At 51.9% G+C, this 19,564-nt stretch overlaps 2 protein-coding genes and 1 long non-coding RNA gene across 3 annotated transcripts; 2 read left to right on the top strand and 1 right to left on the bottom strand.

Moving 5' to 3' along the window:
- The first annotated feature begins 1,001 nt into the window (after positions 1 to 1,001).
- FOXE1 (forkhead box E1) lies at positions 1,002 to 6,101 on the top strand. The gene has a single exon (XM_059836620.1). It carries the CDS (start codon positions 1,002 to 1,004, stop codon positions 1,875 to 1,877), a length of 876 nt encoding a protein of 291 aa, XP_059692603.1. The 3' UTR covers positions 1,878 to 6,101.
- Positions 6,102 to 9,455: 3,354 nt separating this feature from the next.
- LOC132322231 (uncharacterized) lies at positions 9,456 to 13,978 on the top strand. The gene is made up of 5 exons (XR_009485051.1): positions 9,456 to 9,598; positions 10,273 to 10,381; positions 10,916 to 11,133; positions 11,712 to 11,900; positions 13,663 to 13,978. It is a non-coding gene; the product is annotated as an uncharacterized LOC132322231 (long non-coding RNA).
- On the bottom strand, positions 13,461 to 18,437 carry HEMGN (hemogen). The gene is made up of 4 exons (XM_059836582.1): positions 18,287 to 18,437; positions 15,896 to 15,989; positions 15,194 to 15,468; positions 13,461 to 14,068 (listed from the first exon to the last, which is right to left on the bottom strand). The coding sequence occupies exons 1-4, from the start codon at positions 18,366 to 18,368 to the stop codon at positions 13,959 to 13,961; spliced, it is 561 nt and encodes a 186-aa protein (XP_059692565.1). The 5' UTR covers positions 18,369 to 18,437; the 3' UTR covers positions 13,461 to 13,958.
- Positions 18,438 to 19,564: the final 1,127 nt, after the last annotated feature.

Raw genomic sequence — 19,564 nt, 5'->3', positions numbered from 1 at the left:
TCATGCCAGCGGTAGAGGAGGCTGTGCTGTCCCCAGACCTATGGGCTTGTGTCATGGAGTTCAAGTCCTGGGCAAGCATTCCTCACCAGCTGGCACACTCAGCTGGGGTCTGACCCTCAGCCCCAAGTATCTGAGCAAACACGAGGGAGCTGGCAGGTATGTCCCAGCACTAGCCTGTGGAGCGCCTGGAATCCTTCCTGGTTGTGCCGTGGGCCTGTGGGGTCCTGTGGCATAAGGATCAGGGACAAGCAGGTCAGCTCAAGTGTTAATTAGGGGCCCGGGAGCCTAGCCCTGTGCCAAATCGCTGCAGGGTACCAGCTAGGAGGGCCCTAACCTCAGTGCATTCTACTTAGCACTCGGCAAGCAAACCGCCTAGCCTAAGCCCGCACTTACTATCTCTCCCCACGCAGATCTGTCACCGGCTGTTTTTTCCCAGCCTAATTTGTTTCGACAGCTTGATTTCCGCAAAGAAGCGTTCGGCTTCCTGGGCAAAGTTTCCCGGGGTCGACTGTCCGACTCGGACCGGCAGCATCCCCTCCGACAGCGGCGGCCGCTCATCGCTGCCACCTCTCCCCGCCGCCGCCGGCACAACCGGCCCCGACGGCGGCGAGCCCTACGGGGAGATGAGTTAAATGCCCGTGCCAAGACACCCGCACCGGGATCCCGGAGACACCCAGCTTCGTTCAGTGCCCGTCAGTCCTCCGGACCTGTGCGCTCCCGACGGCGGCGGCTCCGCGGCGCCCCGACGGCGCTGGGGACGAGGACCAGCGGAGAGGGGCGGGAGGGGGGTGCCGGGCAGGGCGCTGCTCCTACCCGCGGCAGCAGCGGCGGCACGCCCGGCCCTGCCCGCGCCTCCCGGGCGGCGGGGCGTAGCAGGGGGAGTGCCGGCCGCCCGGGTGCCGAGCCGCCGGACACCGCCGCATAAAAGCCGCGGTCGTGCCGCGCTGCGCTTCCTCGGCTCGGCTCGGCTCGGTCCGGGGCGGAGCCGCTCCGACGGTCGCATGACAGCCGAGAACCGGCTGCCGGGCCCCCCGCCGCCGCCCCCGCCGCTGAAGGCGGACGCGGTGCCGCCGGGAGAGGAGGCGGCGGCGGCAGCGGCGGGGGCGCGGGGCGGACGGCGCCGCCGCAAGCGTCCGGCGGAGCGGGGCAAGCCGCCCTACAGCTACATCGCCCTCATCGCCATGGCCATCGGGCAGGCGCCCGAGCGGCGACTGACGCTCGGCGGCATCTACCGCTTCATCACCGAGCGCTTCCCCTTTTACCGCGACAGCCCCCGCAAGTGGCAGAACAGCATCCGCCACAACCTCACCCTCAATGACTGCTTTGTCAAGGTGCCACGGGAGCCCGGCCGCCCCGGCAAGGGCAACTACTGGACGCTGGACCCTCACGCCCGTGACATGTTCGAGAGCGGGTCCTTCCTCCGCCGCAGAAAACGTTTCAAGCGCAGCGACCTCTCCACCTACCCGGCCTTCCTCGCCGAGCGCCCCGCAGCTCCGTGCCGCCTCCTCCCGCTGCCGGCCCCGCCGCCCCCCGCCGACCTGCCCCCGGCGCCCGCCGCCGCCTCCTGCGCCTTCGCCACCGCCTTCCCCGCGCAGGGCTGCGCCTCCGCCGCTCTGCCCCCCGCCTACGCCCCGCTGCCCACCGCTCCCGGGCCCTACGCGCCCGGGGGCCACGGGCCGCTGTACGCGCCTTCGGGGCGCATCGTGCTGCCTGCATCTTCGCCCGGCCCCACTGCGCTCTACGGCCGCCGCTCCCCCGCGCCCTACCCGCCTCTGCCCCACGCCTACGGCGCCGGAGGGCAGCTGAGTGCCGCCGAGCCCGCACCGCGGCACAGCACCTACTCTGGAGGTCCCGACAGGTTCGTCCCGGCGCTCTGACCTATCCCGGAGAGGCCCGACAGAGCGGACCGGAGCCCGTGAGACGGCGGAGTGCGGGGGTTGCCCGGCGCTGCCCAGGAAGATGCTGAAGAACCTTCGGCTGCACCTACGCATTCTGTCATCTGCCCAGGCTTCCTGGCGAGGAATGTCGCAGTCAGCCCTGGGGACGTGGGGTGTCCTGTCCAGCCCTGTCCGCTCTCGGCAGAAAAGTCCTAGGGACTCCCAAGTGCTTGGGACAAGCAGTCTCTTCTACTGCCTTTCCTGCAGCAGGTGCTCAAAGCTTCCTGCCAGGCTCCCACCCTCCCGGCACACCCAACCGGGCCCCTTCTGGTCTACCCAGGAAGACTCTTCATGTTTAAAAGTCTCTCTGCTGTTGATGATTTTTTTCTTTTTTTTTTTCTTTTTTTTTTCTTTTTTTCTTTTCCTTTTTTTTTTTTTTTGAGGGAGAGAATTAAATGTCTGTTGGTGAGGTGAAGGAAGGAGGTAGGAGGAATCATTCCCTAGCGTTGTGCCGGCAAAGCTGTAAAAGCAGAATGCATGGCACTGATCTGGTGGCATGTCCCTGATGGCTCTTGCTTTAGCGCCAGGCTTTACATCAGTTGTGTGGCCAAGGCTGGAGAAGGTTTGGATGCCAGGGCTGCAGAAAAACACATCAAGTCACATCTTTCGAGGTGCTATGCTCTGTGCTGCAGGGGTGGGAGCAGTGGTTGGATTAGAACTATAAAAATTTCTACCGTGAGCATGCCCAGCCCCTGGAAGAGGGACACAGGGAGGCTGTGGGACCTCAGCCTTTGGAGGTCTTTCCAGCTTGATTGGACAGAGCCTGATCTGCCTCTGAAGTCGTAACTAACATTGAATCTGGACTTGTTTTGAGTGGCAACCTGATCCTGAGGTCTGCAGAGGTACTTACACCTAAATTACTTTGATCCCAAGATCAGCCCAGCTCTGTCTGTAGCCTAGAGACATTGGCATATATAGGAGAAAACTTGTTTCTGGAACACAAGAGGCAGGATACAGTGCCTTTTCATCTTCAGTTGCTCCACTTCCAAGCTTTCCGGGGATCTAAAAGAGTCTGGAGAAAGATACGGAGAGAGAACAACTAATAGGAATGTATGTGAGACAAAAGCTTGAAACTAGATCTGTGGGGAAACTCAAGCATACCCTTCCCAACAGATCCCACCACCCTGGAAAATGATCTGGAGCAGTAGTGGGTACCCAGGGCTCTGCTTGGAGCTGTGGGTATAGAGGGAGCCGACACACTCCTGCTTCCTGGTCTTCTTATACAGCTTCTTTTTCCAGTGGAGGTGGGGAACTTGTATCCAGGGCCAGGAGGATGTTGGTGAGAAGATCCTGCAGTGTGGTGGGGCCTTGTATGGGGAGAGGAAATGAGAAAGTGCAGCCAGAACCTCAGCAGGGGCTTTGGAAGAACAGACAGGGTGCACATAAACCAAAGTCTCCTTATCAGAGGAGGGTATACATCATAGTATAACTCAGGTTGGAAAAGATCTTGGGAAATTTCTGTTCCAATCTGGTACCCAAATCAGGGTCAGTTATGGCTCAGCCCTGTGTAGTTGAGTCTTCATCACCTCCAAGGATGGAGACAGCGCAATCTCTTTGGGCAACTGGCTGTCCTTGTTTGAGAGAAGTTTCTCCTTGTACCCTCCATTTAGCCTCTAGTCTCATTTCATGTTTACTGTCGCTTGTCCTACTGCTGTGCTTTGCTGCAAGGAGTTTTTGATTCCATGAAGACACATGTATCTTCTGCTCTGCATATTTCAGATGAGGTCCTCAGCAGGATGACATTTGTTTTGAGGCAGCTTTCTTGCTTTCTGTGGGTGCTGCAGTACGCATATGCAGGTGGGACATGAGAGAGGAAATGGAGGAGAGCAGGAAGGTGGTTGGGTGTCCTCACAGCACAGCTTGGTGTGGAGAAGAGTAAAGCCTTCTTCAGTAGGTGGGCAGGAGAAGTTGTACTTCTGCCTTCCGTGGGGCTGTGAGGCAGGAGATGAGTTTTGGACCCAAGGGTTCAGAGTGCCAGGGATGGCACGTGGTGAGGCAGCGTCTGGGCTGGGAGGCTGAGTGACCTGACACCACTGCCCTGTGTCCATGTAGACCTGTCTGTGGCACTGCAGGAAGCTGTTGTCCGTACACAGAGCTGAGGAGGCTGCTCCATGTATAGAGCCAGTGGAGGGCAAGCACAGACAGCAAGTGTAAGAACCACTCAATTCTTTGGTGTGCTGAGGTCAGTCAGATTATTCCCTTCCTATCCTTTCCGAAGAGGCGTGTTGTATCTTCCTGGTTCTTCCTGGTCCTGGCACATCCAGAAGCTGCCACCATCCTGGAGAGGACTGTCTCAGCCAGGGGCAGGTCTCCCCAGCAGCTCTGCTAACACCTCTCCCAACTCTCCCTTCACCATCGGAAGAGGACCTGTACACCCAGCTGTGCCAGCTCCTAGTATTTTTGATAGCTGCTGGCTCTGCTTTCATTGCCTGCAAAGACTGGACTGTGTCACTTTGACAGCAAGCCATGCCAACCTCTTGCTCATTTGAGGGTAGCTGGGAGAAGAGCTGTCCTACCTTTTAATGCCTTTCTTTCCATCCTGTAGAAGCAGTTATCAATGTGGACCAGATAATTTTCATAGAATCATAGCAGTGCTGGGTTGGAGGGACTCATCAGGATCATCAAGTCCAGCTCCTGTACATGTGCAGGACACCCCAAGAATCATAACATGTGCCTGAGAGTATAGTCCAAATGCTTCTTGATCTCTGTCAAGCTTGGTGCTTGCTCCCTGGAGAGCCTGTTCCAGTGCTCAGCCACCGTGTGGGGTGATATCCAACCTAAACCTCTGCCCATGCCTCCATGAATCTTGTCATTGGTCATGAGAGTGAAGAGCTCAGATGTCTTCTGGCCCTTGCTCCTCTCATTTTGTTCTCTGCTTCAGCCCTCATGCCAGTTTAGAGTTCAGTCTAAAAAAAGGTCACCAATGATGATACAGGTTTTGAGAAAGATGTTTCTGAACTCAGATAGCATGTAGGCAGTTCAGGGAGCAAAGCTCAGTGTCCGAAGGACAAGCCTGACAGACCTTGGTGACTTAGAAAGCACAGATTGGTAGGTTGTGTGTTGTTAGCAGAGAAGGTCTAGATGCTCGTTCTTGTTTCTCTCCAGATCTTTTATACCTACAAACTAGGGAAACTGGGCATATCTAGATGGTAATTTTTTTGCAGCAGGTTCAGCGATGACCTTGCTGCATTAAGAACCTGAGACATGGTCAAAAACTGCTTTAACTTTGGTCAGAAACGGCTAGAAATCCTGGTCAGAACTGTGAAGAGCTACTGGGACCATTCAAGGGACTCTATATCTGTGCGGGGTATGCACTTTGAGCTTTTTTAGGCAAAGCCAGCCTTTGCTAGTGCTGGCAGTTCTCCAACCTCCTGTTTGCAGCAGGCCTGGAGACTCCAGCAATCCCTTCCCACCAGCACTGCTGTGGTTTTATGGCTATTCCAACCTCTCTGGGCTGTCATGTAGGCTCAGGTGCCAAGGGTGTGCTGATCACTGTGGGTCTGTCCAGGCTGTGCCTTGTGGCAGTGAGATGTGTTGCCCCTGTGCCCACGTGTGACATGGGACTGCCTGGCCACTGGCAGAGGAAGATATGCTTGTTGTGTCCTTGGGGAGCCAGGGGGTTGGGCCTTTCTGTGAGGATATGGGGATATGCCAAGGGGATATGTTAGACAACGGGATTTCAGTGAATGCTTGTGCCATGGGGATATGTTAAACATGTGGATCTCAATATGTTTTTGTTTGGCACGTTGCTTGTAATTCTCAGGCACCACCAAGAATAAGAAAAAGATATGATTTCTGTAGGTTTTATTGTAAATATCTAAGAGCCTTCCTTTTAGCAAAGTTATTCTAAGTTTCAAACTACTCTTTTGATTTCTGTCAGAAGAGTCCAATAAATCTGGATTGTAAACCTGTAGGAAACTCTTAAATGTGAGCACTGATAGAAGAGAGAGGGGCCTTGAAAATGCTCATTCCTCAAAGGACAGAGCCTCTCGGTTCCTCTTCTGCCCATGTTCTGGTGTAGACTCCCCAGCAGCTTTGAGAAGGAAGTGGACTGTACAGCCTAGGAGAACATTATATTCTGTATTGGAGATTTTTTTGGGGTTGTTTTTGTATTTACTCTTCTACTTCACTTGAAATGGAAATAAATCTTTGCATTGTTTGCAATGAAGTGTCTCTGAGTTTACTCTTTCAAGCCTTCCCTGTGCTCCTGAGGCTGGGAGACGTACAGAGACATGCATGACATGTCATTGCTTTCTATCCTGTTTTGCCTTGGCTCTTTTGGTCTGCTGGGTTGCTGAAGGAGCAAAGGAGGCGGGACAGGTCAGCAGGGCCAGGCCATAGGTGGTGTATCAAACTTCCACAACCCCTAGAGTTACCAGTCTGCTTTGAGAGTTTCTTGTCAGGCTATAAGCATATCAATGCTCAGGGTCTTCTGTCAGGCCATAAGCATGCCCCACATATCACTGCATGAAGCTCCATCCCAGCCACGTGTCCCTGCTAGAAAAAGGGACAGGCAGGGAAGGCTGCTACCTGTGAGAGGAACAGGAGCTCAGAGATGGACAAGGGGATTGTGGCTGGCTTTAATTACTCTCTGATGCTCCAGCATGGAGTGGGGCCAGCTAGAGGAGATGTTACTGCTGGAAACATAATGTTGCCTGTCCTGTGGCAGCAGCACCAGAAATGCTTGGTCTTGCCTCCTGCACCCCAGGCCAGTTAGCTTTTTTGGCTGCAGAGATGGAGTTCCCACAGCCGCAGGCTGACGCTGTGCTTACCTTATGCAACGGCAACATCTGTGGGAGCAATTCATCAAGCTGCAACCATAGCTAATGGGGGGTGTAACAGGCCTTCAGGGGCAGCTCCACACCTCAGCATGATGAACTGGCTTGCACATGGGTAAGATGATGGCAGATATTGCCCCTTCTCCCGCTGAGAGGGTGGGGACTGGCTTCCTGAGGGTGTTTGGGGGATAGTGAATTCTGCAGCTGTTGTCCTGTCAACAGCCCAAGCTGCCTGGAGGGCGATGAATGAGATGGGAACAGGTAGTTTAATCTGCCAAGTTACCAAAGAGCAGATAGGAAAGTCTTCTTCAGTAGCTTTGGGACTCCCAAGAATGTTTTATCTGCCTTTGAAAGTGACAAGAAGTAGATCAAATCTGTGAGAAAGAGTAGGCAGGGGAGGCCCCTGGCACTTTGCCAGGAGGGAGTACCTTGGAGGGAGTACAGAACTTTGGGACTTGTAACTGGAGAGCAGTCTGTATAGGTGGAGATGGACTTCAGCCGTATCCATTACCTAGAGCTGCCCTGTCAGTGACCAGAGAGGGCATCCCACTCATGTGGGACCTGGAAGTGAACTAATGTGAGCACAGGAAGGCTGATGGGGGTCTGTCTTTACAGAGTCTGGTGTACGAGGATACAGTGGCTCATGCTGGCACAAAGAACAACTTTACACACTTGTCTTGGTGTAATCCTGAAGCCCTGATTTGTTGGAAGCCCTCTCTAGGCAGCAGAGCTGGTTTCTTAACTCAGTCCAGTAGAAATGTATGTCTTCTCATGTCCAAGGTCAAGAAATCAAGGTGGGAGATGGTGGCATGTGCTATACCTGGAAGCTGGTGTTATTTTTGGATGTGGTGCAGTCATCCAACCCCTCTTTGTGTGGGCAAACTTACGGGCAGGGAAGGCCAGCTCAGGGCTGTCAGACTGAACTCTCACCACTTCGGCAGCGTTGGAACACAGGGTGCAGCCGGCCAGCATGAAGTACAATGGCCACACTGCTTGGGCTAAGGGGAAAAGAGGCTGTAATGCTAGCCTCTTCTGATGGCTATTGTATGCTCTGGCTGAAAATGGCCGTGGAGAGGAGGCAGGAATATTAGCTGTGGGCTGGTGCAGGAGAGCTTACTGAGTTTACTGCTATCCCTTCTCCGATGCCAGGGAGCTAAGATTCATTAGCCATTTAAGAATTTGGAACACTGTTGTGTGGATGTGAGCTATGCAAAGAGATCCTAATTGACTGAGGAACAGCTTTTCACCATTTTTGTTCAGTGTCAGCACCAGAGCTCTTGGTCCGATAGCTGAGACACAGCTTGCTTGGTGCATGAACCACTCTGAGTCAATTATCCCTGGCCCTTGCGAGGACACCATCTGCATCTCACGTTGACCTCTTCCGCTTGGGAAAGGTACTCATGAATCCAGGCTGTCAGCTTCTGAAGTTTAGAAACGATGTCCGAGGCCTTGTATCACTTCTACAGCCATATGTTATTACACATGTCCTGTCATCAGGCTCACTGGAGTGCTGGCCCTGGAACTGGCCAATTACATAGTCACTAGCCACTCTTCCCATGCTCTCAGGTTTGTGGCTGCAAGAATAGAGGGGGAGCAAGACTTACAGGGTATCAGCATTGTGATGTCTTCAACGGGCAGACTGTGATGTTCTCAGAGAAGATTTCCTTCCCTTCATCAGGAGGTGCATACTGATGGTGATGATTTAGTTCTCAAATTGTTTTGGTGGTTTGGGGTTTTTTTTGTTTGGTTGGTTTATTTGTTGCTTTTTTTTTTTTTCCCTTCTTGTTTTCTCAAAAATTGCCTTTACTTGAATAACATGGGCTTGAATTTCTGCAGCAATGAGTAAATGACCACTGCAATAGACTTGGACCCTGGTGTTGCCCTGAAGTTACAGACAGATCAGGCCACACAAAATAAATGCCTGAGTGAGAAGTGCCACCCTGTCACGGTGTGAGAGGCCATGCCTGGGTATTATTGTTGATGTTGGTGGCTTTTTCACAGAGGAAGCAGAGGATGATTCAGAGCTTCGACATTTATGTAGGAAACATTTGTTAAAAAAAAAAGTTTTCCCTCTTGGGTAGTTTCTTTTGCATTTTGTTTCCATGGAGGTTTTCTCTACCATTTCCTCCTGGAGAAAAGGCAAAAGAAAAGTTCTGTTGAAGCAACCAGGGAAAACGGTTTCATGCCTTCCCACTTAAGGGGATAGAAGGTATAGTCCCTCTCTGCCACGATAGGAACTGAACTTAAATCCAGGAAGACCTTGGGGAGACCTCAGAGCACCTTCCACTATCTAAAAGAGGCCTACAGGAGAACTGGAGAGGCACTTTTGACAAGACCCATGTGCTAGGACAAAGGACAATGACTTCAAAGTGAAGAAAGTTGGATTTAGATCAGGTATTTGGAAGAAATTCCTGAGGGTGAGGGTGGTGAGGTGCAGGTTGCCCAGAGAAGCTATGGATGCTCCATCCCTGGGAGTGTTCAAAGCCAGGCTGGGTGGGTCTATGAACAATCGCGGGGGGGAGATGATCTTTCAGGTCGCTTTGGAGGCAAACTGTGCGGTGCTGCCGCTAGGGCGCACTGCCGGCCGCGCCGGGCGGAGCGGGCAGAGCGGGGCGGAGCGGGCAGAGCGGGGCGGAGCGGGCAGAGCGGGGCGGAGCGGGCAGAGCGGAGTGGGCAGAGCGGCTCGGGCGGCGCGGAGCGCTGCGGGCGGGGCTCGGCGCGCACACTGCCCGGCACACGGGATCTGCGCCTGCAGCCCGCCGCCCGAGCTCGGGGAGCCGTGCCCCCGGACATGTGATTAATACTGCACCCAAGCTCCGTTTTAGCAGTTTCATGAGTTCCCTGGGAGAGGTCCGTAGCGGAGGAGGTGATAAAAGCGTCATGGTAAGGGCTGCAAGCACAGATCACACCGTTTACCACGCAAGCTATATCCTGGTTTCTTCATGTTTTCTGTGTCGTGTCAGTGAAAACCTCAGGCTGTCTGAGGGAGACAGGCACAGCTCATGCTCAGCACCCCAAGTGCCTCTGGATGGACTGAGTTTCAGGCAGTGGGCTTGGACAAATGGCCATTCCCCTTGCCTTCTGTGAGCCCACAGCAGGAATACTGGATCCAGTTAGGGTAACCCAGTGCAAGAAAGTAATTCTTATGTTGGAGCTCAGCTGAGGCCGTCAAGGCAGGGAGATGGACATAGGATCTAGGCTGAAGGAATCTGGGCTGTTCTCATGGAGAGCAGGTGAGCATGGAGTCTAACTTGCAGTCTGGAAGAGGGTTACAGAGAAGATGGAGCTGGGGTCTGACTGAAGGGCACTAAGATGGAGAAAGAGGCAAGGAGTAAAGCTGTCCTGAGGGAAAGCCTGGTGGGACATAAAGGAAAAACATTATTTCCTTGAAAATGGGGCAGCCCTGGAATGAGGACAAGAGGGGGATGATCTCATGTCTTGGAGGAGGTCAGCACTTGGAGAAAGCCCAAAGCAGTCTGGTCAGACTTAGCCATGCTCTGAATAGGGGATGGATTCAAGATCTCCAGGTATCTCTCCTCCCTTAACTTTTTCTACAGTTGCATGAGTTCCTGGTGGAACAGAAGAGTCGGGCCAGGTGGTGGAGCACTGATGAGCCTAGCTGGACACACAGCTCCAGTCTCTGGCAGTCCTGGCAGCATTATAAAGGTATTCATTTAAAAAGGGAACACAGGATGGGAAGGAGCAGAGCTAACAAGCCCTGAGCAGGAAGTGATGGCCAAAGAGGGAGTGGGTATTTGCTGTCTCCAGGATTTACTGCTTAAAGTCAATATTAGTAAATTCATTAGCGAATTTTTCTTATCGTGCAAGACCAGGCACTTATGGGGTGGAATGGCTTTCACTGACCTGTGGTGGCTTCCAGCTCTAAGTTGCTTGCCAGCTTCTTTCTGCTGAGGCTTGGCTACGACTTCACTTCTGCTAAGGACAGGAAGATCCTTCTGGTTCAAAACATCACCCATGAGTTACAGCCTGACACACATCACCCCTGACTTTCAGCAAATGTGGGGGCCCCTTATATTAAGAGTAATTTGAGAAGTGGGAAGCCAGGGTGCACAAACCAAACAACTTCCCTTGTCCCATAGAGCTGGAAGCATATGTCCTGAAAGGATACTGAAAAGTAATCAGCATGGACAGAGGAGAGTCTGGTTCTCCAGGATATGATGTTAGGTTTCCTCTCCTTAGCACTCATGTCATGGCTCTCAGCACTCAGGACGGCTTCCCGTGATCTGCAGGAGGAGGGTCAGGACCTGAAGCCTTGAGAAAAGCTCCCAAGAGCATGTTCAGTCCAGCCCAGTTGACATTAACCAAAATCCAGCTGAATCTCACTAGTGAGGAGACAGCTACAGTGTTTGTGTCCACCGTGAACTGCAACGTCTTCATCTGTGTGCCGCAAGGAGCAGGTCAGAGCATCCTGGAGGAGCCTCAGGCAGCCCTGCCAGTTTACAGCACAGCAAGGATCACTGTGTCAGGCACTTACCTAGCTCCCTGTGCTGGCCCCGCAGCTCAGAAGCTATTTCCCTGCCCCCATATCCTTCTCTTTGCCAATAAGGAGGCTGCAGTCACTTAAAGGTCTCTGGCCTCCCCCAGACTTCCCCTTCATGTCAGACCCAGACCATAGCTGTCATCCAGTTTTCACCCAGAGAGTGAAAATTTGCTTTATTGGACTCTCTGTCAAGGCCCTGGGTAAAGACATCTGTCTTGTACTCAAGAAGGAGGGAAGAGAGGGAGAAGGTATCTTGTTGCACCTGCAAAACAGCAGCCTCCCTATCCTAGATACAGTTTCCATTGTCAGCCTGTCCCCAGCTCCCTTCAGGCAGCAGAACCTACCTCACACCTGAACCCCATCTGTATAAGCAAGAGCTCTGTTATCTGTCCTCTCAACAGAGGAAGAACCAATGCATGACAAGTTAAAGTGTTGATTAGGAGGGCCTTATCTTTCTCTTGTTCAGTTTGTGATAAGATTTTTGTGTTTGCACAGGCACACCTTTCTTACTGTCTGCCAAAGAAGACGAAGTAAGAGCAGCTCTAAGAGAGCATGCAGTACCTGGGATGACTCCAGGACTCCCTAGCCACCAAAGGCATCTCCACAGAGATGGATGGAGATACTTGCTCTGGTTCCTGCACAACTCTGCCCTCAGGGAGCTCTCCCAGCCCTTACAGTGCAAGGGTAAGCACTGCTGCCCATGTGTGTTTAAAGAGTGAGTGTTGTCTCACATTCATGGACACCTGACTCTGACAGGTCTTCACCCCCTCCGACAGCTCCACTTCACAATGGAGAATGGAGTGCAGTTGTTCTATGCCCTCCTTGATTGATGTAAGCGGCAAGATGAGCCTAAAACCCCCCAGAAGTTTCTTCTCCCCAAAATCTAAAGGGGTCTGGAAGCCAGGAGGGTCTAAATGTCTGCAGATGAGGAGCGGGCAGCATGGCTGATTCCCACTCCCTGTCAGCACTACGGAGGATTGGAGGGCAGGGAAGGGTCACTGGCTCTTGCTGGTCTCTGCCATGGAACATGGGGGGCTCCACCAGGCAGAAGTGTCTCCTGGTCTGCCTGGCAGCAGCCACAGCCCAGCCTTTCTGCAGCACGGTGCGGGCACCACACTTGCAGGAGGACCCCTGCACAAATGTTGTGATGTTGCTCATCCACAACACGACCTCCAGCCTCTGGCTCCACTTCAGGCCAGGGCAACCTCAGCTCCCTTCCCCCAGTGCCTTGGTTTAAGAGCAAACCTCACAGATAGAAGTTCCTTCCATGCTGCAGGGCTCCTACAAGGCCCTCTTGTTGTACCTTAGGTTTTTGGGGTTGTGGGTGAGGTTTGAGTGTTCGTGGCGGAGGCTGAGAGATCTTGTTCAGCTGCCACCGGTATCAGTGGCTCAAGGGGAGAGCAAGACCTTGAGTTAGCTGGAGAACAAAACAGTGTCAGGACACCTGACAAGGGAAACCCATCCCTCCAGGAGCTGCCCGTGGGGGATGGAGCTGGATTTGCTTTGGTATGGTGCTGCTGAATGCTTTGTGCTTTGACACCCACCGGGTGCTTCAGAGCTTCTGGCAGTTAAATGTGGAGGTCTCAGCACGTGGAGGCTGTGCCAAGAGCTGGCAAGCACTGGCTCCTCATGTGATGTCCCTGGGACCAAAGCAGGGGTGGGATGTCAAGGGTGCCCATCGTGTCACTGGAGAGACTCTTACTGGTGTCACCAGTTAGATGTCACACATGCTGTGACAAAAAGCCTCAAGGGCTCTGGGACAGCAGCAGCAACATGTCCAGGGCCAAGAGAAAATCCCCCAAATCGGGGGTGCCTGCAGGGTCTGGCCAGCCTTGTGCTCTGGGAGACAGGCTCTTGGGAAGTCAGACAATGGCAATATGACCTCCACTCCTCCTCAAGAGGAGAAGGATCCTTTGTGTCAGGATATTACAGGAATGTAAGAGAGCCTCATCCCTTGCTGTGCACAGGAACAAGGACCACAAGACCCAAATCACGGAGAGAGACACAGGGTGCCCCATTACCTCCTGGCTTCAGGAGAAATCCTGTGTGAAGACTGGGGAGACAGGGAGACAATGACTGTGCAGCGTATCTCCTGTCTTGGCCCCAAATGGCATTTTCCTGAAAAAAGTGTATAATTCAGCCAAGTTCCAGCCCAATGCACTCAGCTGTTTTCAACCTCTTCTGTTTGTCTTACAAGGTCAGAGTGAAGGTGCCCAGAAATTAAAAACAAAAAATATTTCCAGCTTTAGGAAAGCAAGATGTTTATTGCAGATGAAAACAGGCTATGTGGAAAACTTTCAGACTGAAAATAATAGCGCAAAGGGTGATGGGGCTTGTGGGGTGCACTAAAAAGCCCAAGCCGGACTTCTCCAGCCAGCTAAAAATCACAGTGAGTGTTAGCTTTACAATGCCACTCACAATTATGCAAATAAGAAATTATTTTCAGAAACACAGGTGGATGCTGGACTGTATGACTGAACTGTAGTGTGGCAGAGCATTGTGAAGCCTTCGATGGGCCCAAGGAAAACAGCCTGTTTGCAGAGAGAGCAGGAGGCTCAGAAGCCACAGGCAACTCCCTAGGGGCTGCCTCTCTAGCCTGGAAGAAGCCTAGAAAGCAGATTGACAAGAAGAGTGTGGGCTTTATGGCTCCCAAGAAAGCAGCTGCTCAAAATCACTGCGCCGTACTTATCAAGTTTATGAGGTGAGAGTAAGAATAAAAAATATCCCCAAACAATCAGAAAGTTAATACAGAATATGTGGAATGAATTCGTTATCCTGGTGGTCATTTTCCAGAGGAGTATTCAACTCTTCTAGTATATCTGCTTCTGCTGGTTTCAGCACATCCTCTTCACCTGTTGTAAGGCATGTAAGAGACAGATAATTTCGTACTGGGGGGCTCCCACATTACCCCTCTGTCCCATGATAAAGATCCCCTGGCCAGTCTCCTGCAGTTGCCTGGAGAAGGCATTAGGTGGGTTGCCTGCTTTTCAAGGGCAGTCCCAGTTGTGGGGGGGAGTTGGAGAAGGTAAAGCACTGGTGGGTTTAAAGCCAGGGACAATAACCACAACCCTGATTTCAAGGCCTCAGGGCTGGAGGCTGGACAACCACTCCAGAGCCCAGGATGCAGAATAGCTGTTTTCCATGGCACGACAGCACCACATGCCTTGCATCAACAGGCCTTTTCTTCCCCCCTGCACAGACATTGCTGGAAATGCAGTAGTTGAGGGTCAGAGGATTGCCACCTCCTCTGAAGCAGATCCTTAGTTTTCCTGGTTTTGAAGCAACCTGCACGCTTGACCCAATGACTGCTAAAGTGAATGTACTTACTCTTCCCACGCCAGATCTGGGAGCAACTCCTGCTGCGGTAGCTGTAAATGGATTTTCTGAGCCCTGACACCAGCCTGCCATTCTGACCAGCTTAGTGCCCTCCATGGCTCAGTCCTGGTAGGTTTCAAAGGTGTAGTTGCCTGCAGACACTCACCCCTTGTCCCAGTGCCCACTTTGTTCTCCCACCATCCCACTCTCAGTCCTGAAACTGGATGCACTGTGGACAGAGCATGTCTTGACTTTGACTCCCCCAACCAGCTCTGACCACAAAAAACCTCATCTTCTCTCCACGGAGAAGAGATCTTCACAGAGATATATCCCCCTGTGCTAATATGGCTCTTGGCAGAGCCACAGAAGCGTTCCTAGGACAAGGAGTTAGAAAGGACCAGGTCCACAGCCCCATCCCAATGACTGACAGTAGTGGACTTGTTATCACTTCCCTAGACTCAGAGAGAGCTGTCTGTCCCTGCAGTCCCACCATCCCCCCACCCTTTCTCAGCTACCCAAGTTTTGTGGGGCAGGGACCCATGCCCTGGAGATGCTGTAGGATTGTTATTGATAAGGGGGGCATCCTTGGGTGACAGACCTCAAGTGGCAGCACTGCACTGCCCCCAGGCCACCATGGGGCCAGCAGCTCTGCGGCAACTCACCAGCAGGGTCCAAGCTCCTGTCTGCCAGCTCCCCTTCCACTGCCACTGCTTGCATCCCACTGACCATGTTCTGGATGGTCAGCATAGGTGGTGGCTGCTGCTGAAAGCCTGGTTCAGGCAGTGCTGGCTCAGAGGGCACCGGCTCAGCCTTCTCCTTTGGGTCAGGCTGGGGGTCCACTGCTGGCTCTGACTCCAGGACAGCCTTGACCACTGTCTGACGGCCCCGTCCTCTTTTGGCTCTTCTGGCTCTCCTTTGCTGTTCATTCTTATAGTCTCTGCCAGGGGATTTCACAGGGATGATGACTTGGGAATAGGACAAAGGACTTTCCCTTCTACCCTAAGGCAGCTTTGCTGGGTCCCCCTGTTGAGGTTGTGACCCAGTTCATCCTGGCAGAAGCTGCAATTCTTCAGCCCTGCTCCTGAGCCCTGCACAGCAGCCTTCTGCAGCTGCACCAGTGGGGAGGAGCTTGGGCAATAAATTTTTCCTCAGCCCCACATTATGACTGAGGTTTGCTTGCTACCCCCCCATCCATCTCTCCCCCCAGTGCTTGTGTAGACCTTGAGCAGGTACTGGCTGCAGGTCACCTTTCCTCGCTGAAGACTGATGGCTCTGTCCTTGGGTGAAGATGGAGGGGCTGGGCCATATCTGGGCTAGGGTTAAGTGCACCACAAAAACAACTTGACAGAAAATGGAAGATTTACCTCATAACCCACTGAGCTGAATCTTTCTCCAGGGCTTCTGCTTTTCTTTTCCTGAGCAACTCCCGGTCTCTCAAGCGACGGGTTATGATGACATCTACAGGGATAAAGTGAGGGCTAACGTAACATTCTGATCTCTCCTGCCTGGCACTAGGGCACTGATGCAAGAGGCCATGCTTTTTTCTTTTTTTGGTCCTAAAGGAGTCTTAATATGAAACTCCTTGAGCACTGTACTTCCAGCACAGCCTCAGTGGGTAGGATTTGATGACACAGCACCCAAAACTCCCAGGCTCCTAGCCTGACAGTTACTCTAGATTTCCAGTTTCAATTCCTTAGGGTGACCCACGTCCAACCTACTCCCCTACTGTAGGGACCTGGGGGATGGTGCCCTTGATCAGGCATCAGTACAGGCAGCAAGACAATTCTTCATGTTTTCTCCATTGCTACCCTTTTTCCCAGACAGCTGAAACTGGCCACCACTGAAATTAGGATTTTTATCTAAAAACCTAGAGAAATCCTTGCCCCACAGAACAAAGTCCTTCAAAACAGGAACAGCCCTGTGGGAGCAAGGATGAGCCAGAGGGTGCAGCCTTACCTACACTAATGCTCACGTGCATTGGGCTGAGACCTTGTGGGGAGATGCTGATGCAACCAGAGACCAAGACAGGGCTAGGACACACTGCTGGGGTTGAGAAAATTGGTCTCAAACACCACACAAACAGCCCCAAGCTGGTCTGCAGCTGTGAGGAAGACCGTGGCAGGGCCTAAGAAAGACTAACTGATGTGAGAAAGCTCCAGTGCTGGCTTTATTGTTTGGGCAGGATGTGCAGGTTGCATACAGCCAGCAGCAGAGAGGAGCACTCCCCAGATCCCAGTCACCACGCCTTCCTTGGCCAAGGTAAGCAGTGTCCATTTCACTGGTTACAAAGGGCTCCAAATGGCTTCCTGAGGCAAAGACCAGCCTAAAAAATCATCTGAACTTCACTTCTCCATGTCTTTGTCCTAAAAGACAGCAATCCCTGATGATTTCTAGCGTAGACTCTAAGCTGTGACAGTAAAAACTTGTCTCAAATCAAGCAGTATGATACCCAATTCCAGGAGACACAGGGAGCAACACTACTGCCCTGAGGCCTTGAGGGAGAGGGAATTCTTCCCAAAGGCACACTGAAGAGATCACAGAAGAACTGATTTTCATAGTTTCACCAAAACCCACACAAGTGGAAAAGCAAAACTATGACCTGCTCCTTACAGATGTAATCGGATCCAGCTCCTTTCACAAAAAGCCTTGGCTCACACTAAGTAGTGAAATTGGTGAAAAATTGTCATTTTGTCATTCTCTTGATCAGATGGTAGCAGTGTCAAGGTGAGAAGGACTTCTGAGGCTGAGCTGGGATTACAGGTCTTTTATCCCAGCTATGTATTAAATGCAAGAAAAATTGTAGTCCAGGACAGGACAATGAAAAACTGACAGCAGGAGCCAGTCTGTGCCCAAAGTAGACTTTTACACAAAACACATCTGATAATTAATAATAATCTCACAGAAATTTACCTTGGAGAGTATCTATGTTGGTCTGTGCTTCAATGTCCTCATCAAAGCAGAGTCAGCTTTAAAATTACATCTGACTGCCCAGAACACTGTCCAGGGAAGCTGAGAATAACTCCAAGACAAGTGGTAGGTCGTTCCCTGACATGAGGCAGTAACAGAGACAGTAGGGCTCAGCCAGCAGGAGATGACTCTGCCATCCACATAGAAAAAGGCAGTAAACTCCCTGGGAAAATGAGGTTACAGTGGCAGGATCTGCACAGGGCCTCGGTTCAGCTACTGAAGTACATAATCCCTTGCACATCCCATTTGCAGCCAAGGTAATTTTATTTTCCTTTCAAAATGTCTTGTGAGCTGTAAAAGCAATTTTAGCTGCTTGCAATCAGTCTCCTTCCCAGTCCATTCTAAGAAAACACCCCTAATTCACTTCCATCTGGTCCAAGAAAGCACTACCACAACAGCTCCAAAGCTGTCACCTGCCAGCACTAAGCAGGGAAGACCACAGTAAAACATATGCATCCTGATGAAAATATATTTACTAGAGGGCACAAAGAAACAGAAATTAAATCAAAAGAGAAAAGAAAATCAAGCTATAAAAACAATGAGGCAGTGCTGCCAGTCTGCAAAGAGACAATCTACTGATGCTCTCTGAAGGACTTTAGTTGAAAAGCCTTTACATATGCTTTGGGATCTGGAACATAGCATGTAAAAAGACATTCGCAGTTAAATGTGCATCCTCTACCCCCAAGCATAGACTAATAATTATTAGTTCCTTTCTGAGAAACACTTGGTAACAAAAATCATGCTCTTCTCTCTCCAAAAACTCGAGTTAGGAAAGTTGTCATCATTACCTGGCACAGCATACTCCTCACAGGCTGCAGAGGGTGGCAGGGAAGAGTCCGAGGAAGCACGGTCTTTGCCTAAACTCTCCATTGCTCTTTGCAGTTTTAATTAGAAAGCAGCTTAGTTCCCTGGAAACAGCATCTGGAGATACTGGTGCAGCATATTGAGAGCTTGAAAAAAATGCAGACTGCCCGCCCCAAACCTCTTATCTGGCCAGGCCACTAGGAGGGTAATAATATTCTCCTTATCAGAGTGCAAAGGTGTGTGAGTCTCTGTCCAGGATCTACTGTGTGGGTTGCAAAATATGTTAGTGCTTTTATACTGCAAATTATTCCACTTCAGATAGGAAATTTACACTCACTGCTGCCAAACAGTGACTCAAAAGCTCTCCTTTGTAGTGGACATGGCAGGGCAGGATATGGCACTGCCTCACTGCTGCTTTCCAGAGTGAGATGCAGGGTCATGTTGTTAGTCCTTAGGCACCCCTTGAGAGGTGTGAAAGGGGATACATGCTGTCTGAAGGTGTTTGCAATGCTGGCAGGAAGGGACATCCTCCAGCTCCCCTCATGGCTGCTTCACAAGGTCAGGATGGCTGTGTTGTCGTATTCTTTGGAAACCCCTAAGGATGGAGGCTGTCACAGTCATGTTACCTGTCCAAGAGCTGCATGAGCTTCCAGGGATCCAGACAGAATAATAAACCCATGCCAGCCTGGCTGCGCATGTTGAGGACTTCCTCATGATTCTTTGGTCCAGTCCCTGGTGGATCAGTATTATGAACAAAGCGCTTCACTGATGAAGCAGGATGGCAATGGGCAGCCCCAGTAAAACCAGTGTGAAGACCCAGCTGTTCCCTTGCCCCCATAGGATGATTTCATAAGTGGCTGTTCCTAGCTGCTAGCAGCCCCTTGCAGCCCCAGCCCTGCCTGGCCTGCAGGTTCGTGCAGGGACATCTGCAGGGCCAGAATCACTGCAAAGGGGAAGCTGCTGCCTGGTACAATGGCTTCAATGCTGAGAGTCTGTTCCTTGCTCTGTGGAAATGGCCAGGCCCCTAGATCAGTGCATGTGAGATGAGGGGGCAGTCTTGGCCTCTCCTGAAAACTGCCTTCATAGTTTCTTATGCCAGGATGGCACAGCAAAGCTCAAGCCTGTATTGTGTGTGACAACTCTGATGGACCAGAGATACCTCTCTAGCCAATTTCTAGTGCACTCAGCTGCCGTCAGCACTTTTTTCCATGAGACACTCCACTACTTATGCACTGGTTAGGGGTTAGTGCCCTTAATCCCGT

The sequence above is a fragment of the Haemorhous mexicanus genome, chromosome Z (genome assembly GCF_027477595.1).
Source record: "Haemorhous mexicanus isolate bHaeMex1 chromosome Z, bHaeMex1.pri, whole genome shotgun sequence".
Classification (NCBI taxonomy): domain Eukaryota; kingdom Metazoa; phylum Chordata; class Aves; order Passeriformes; family Fringillidae; genus Haemorhous; species Haemorhous mexicanus.
This window is presented reverse-complemented; position numbering and strand designations above follow the sequence as displayed.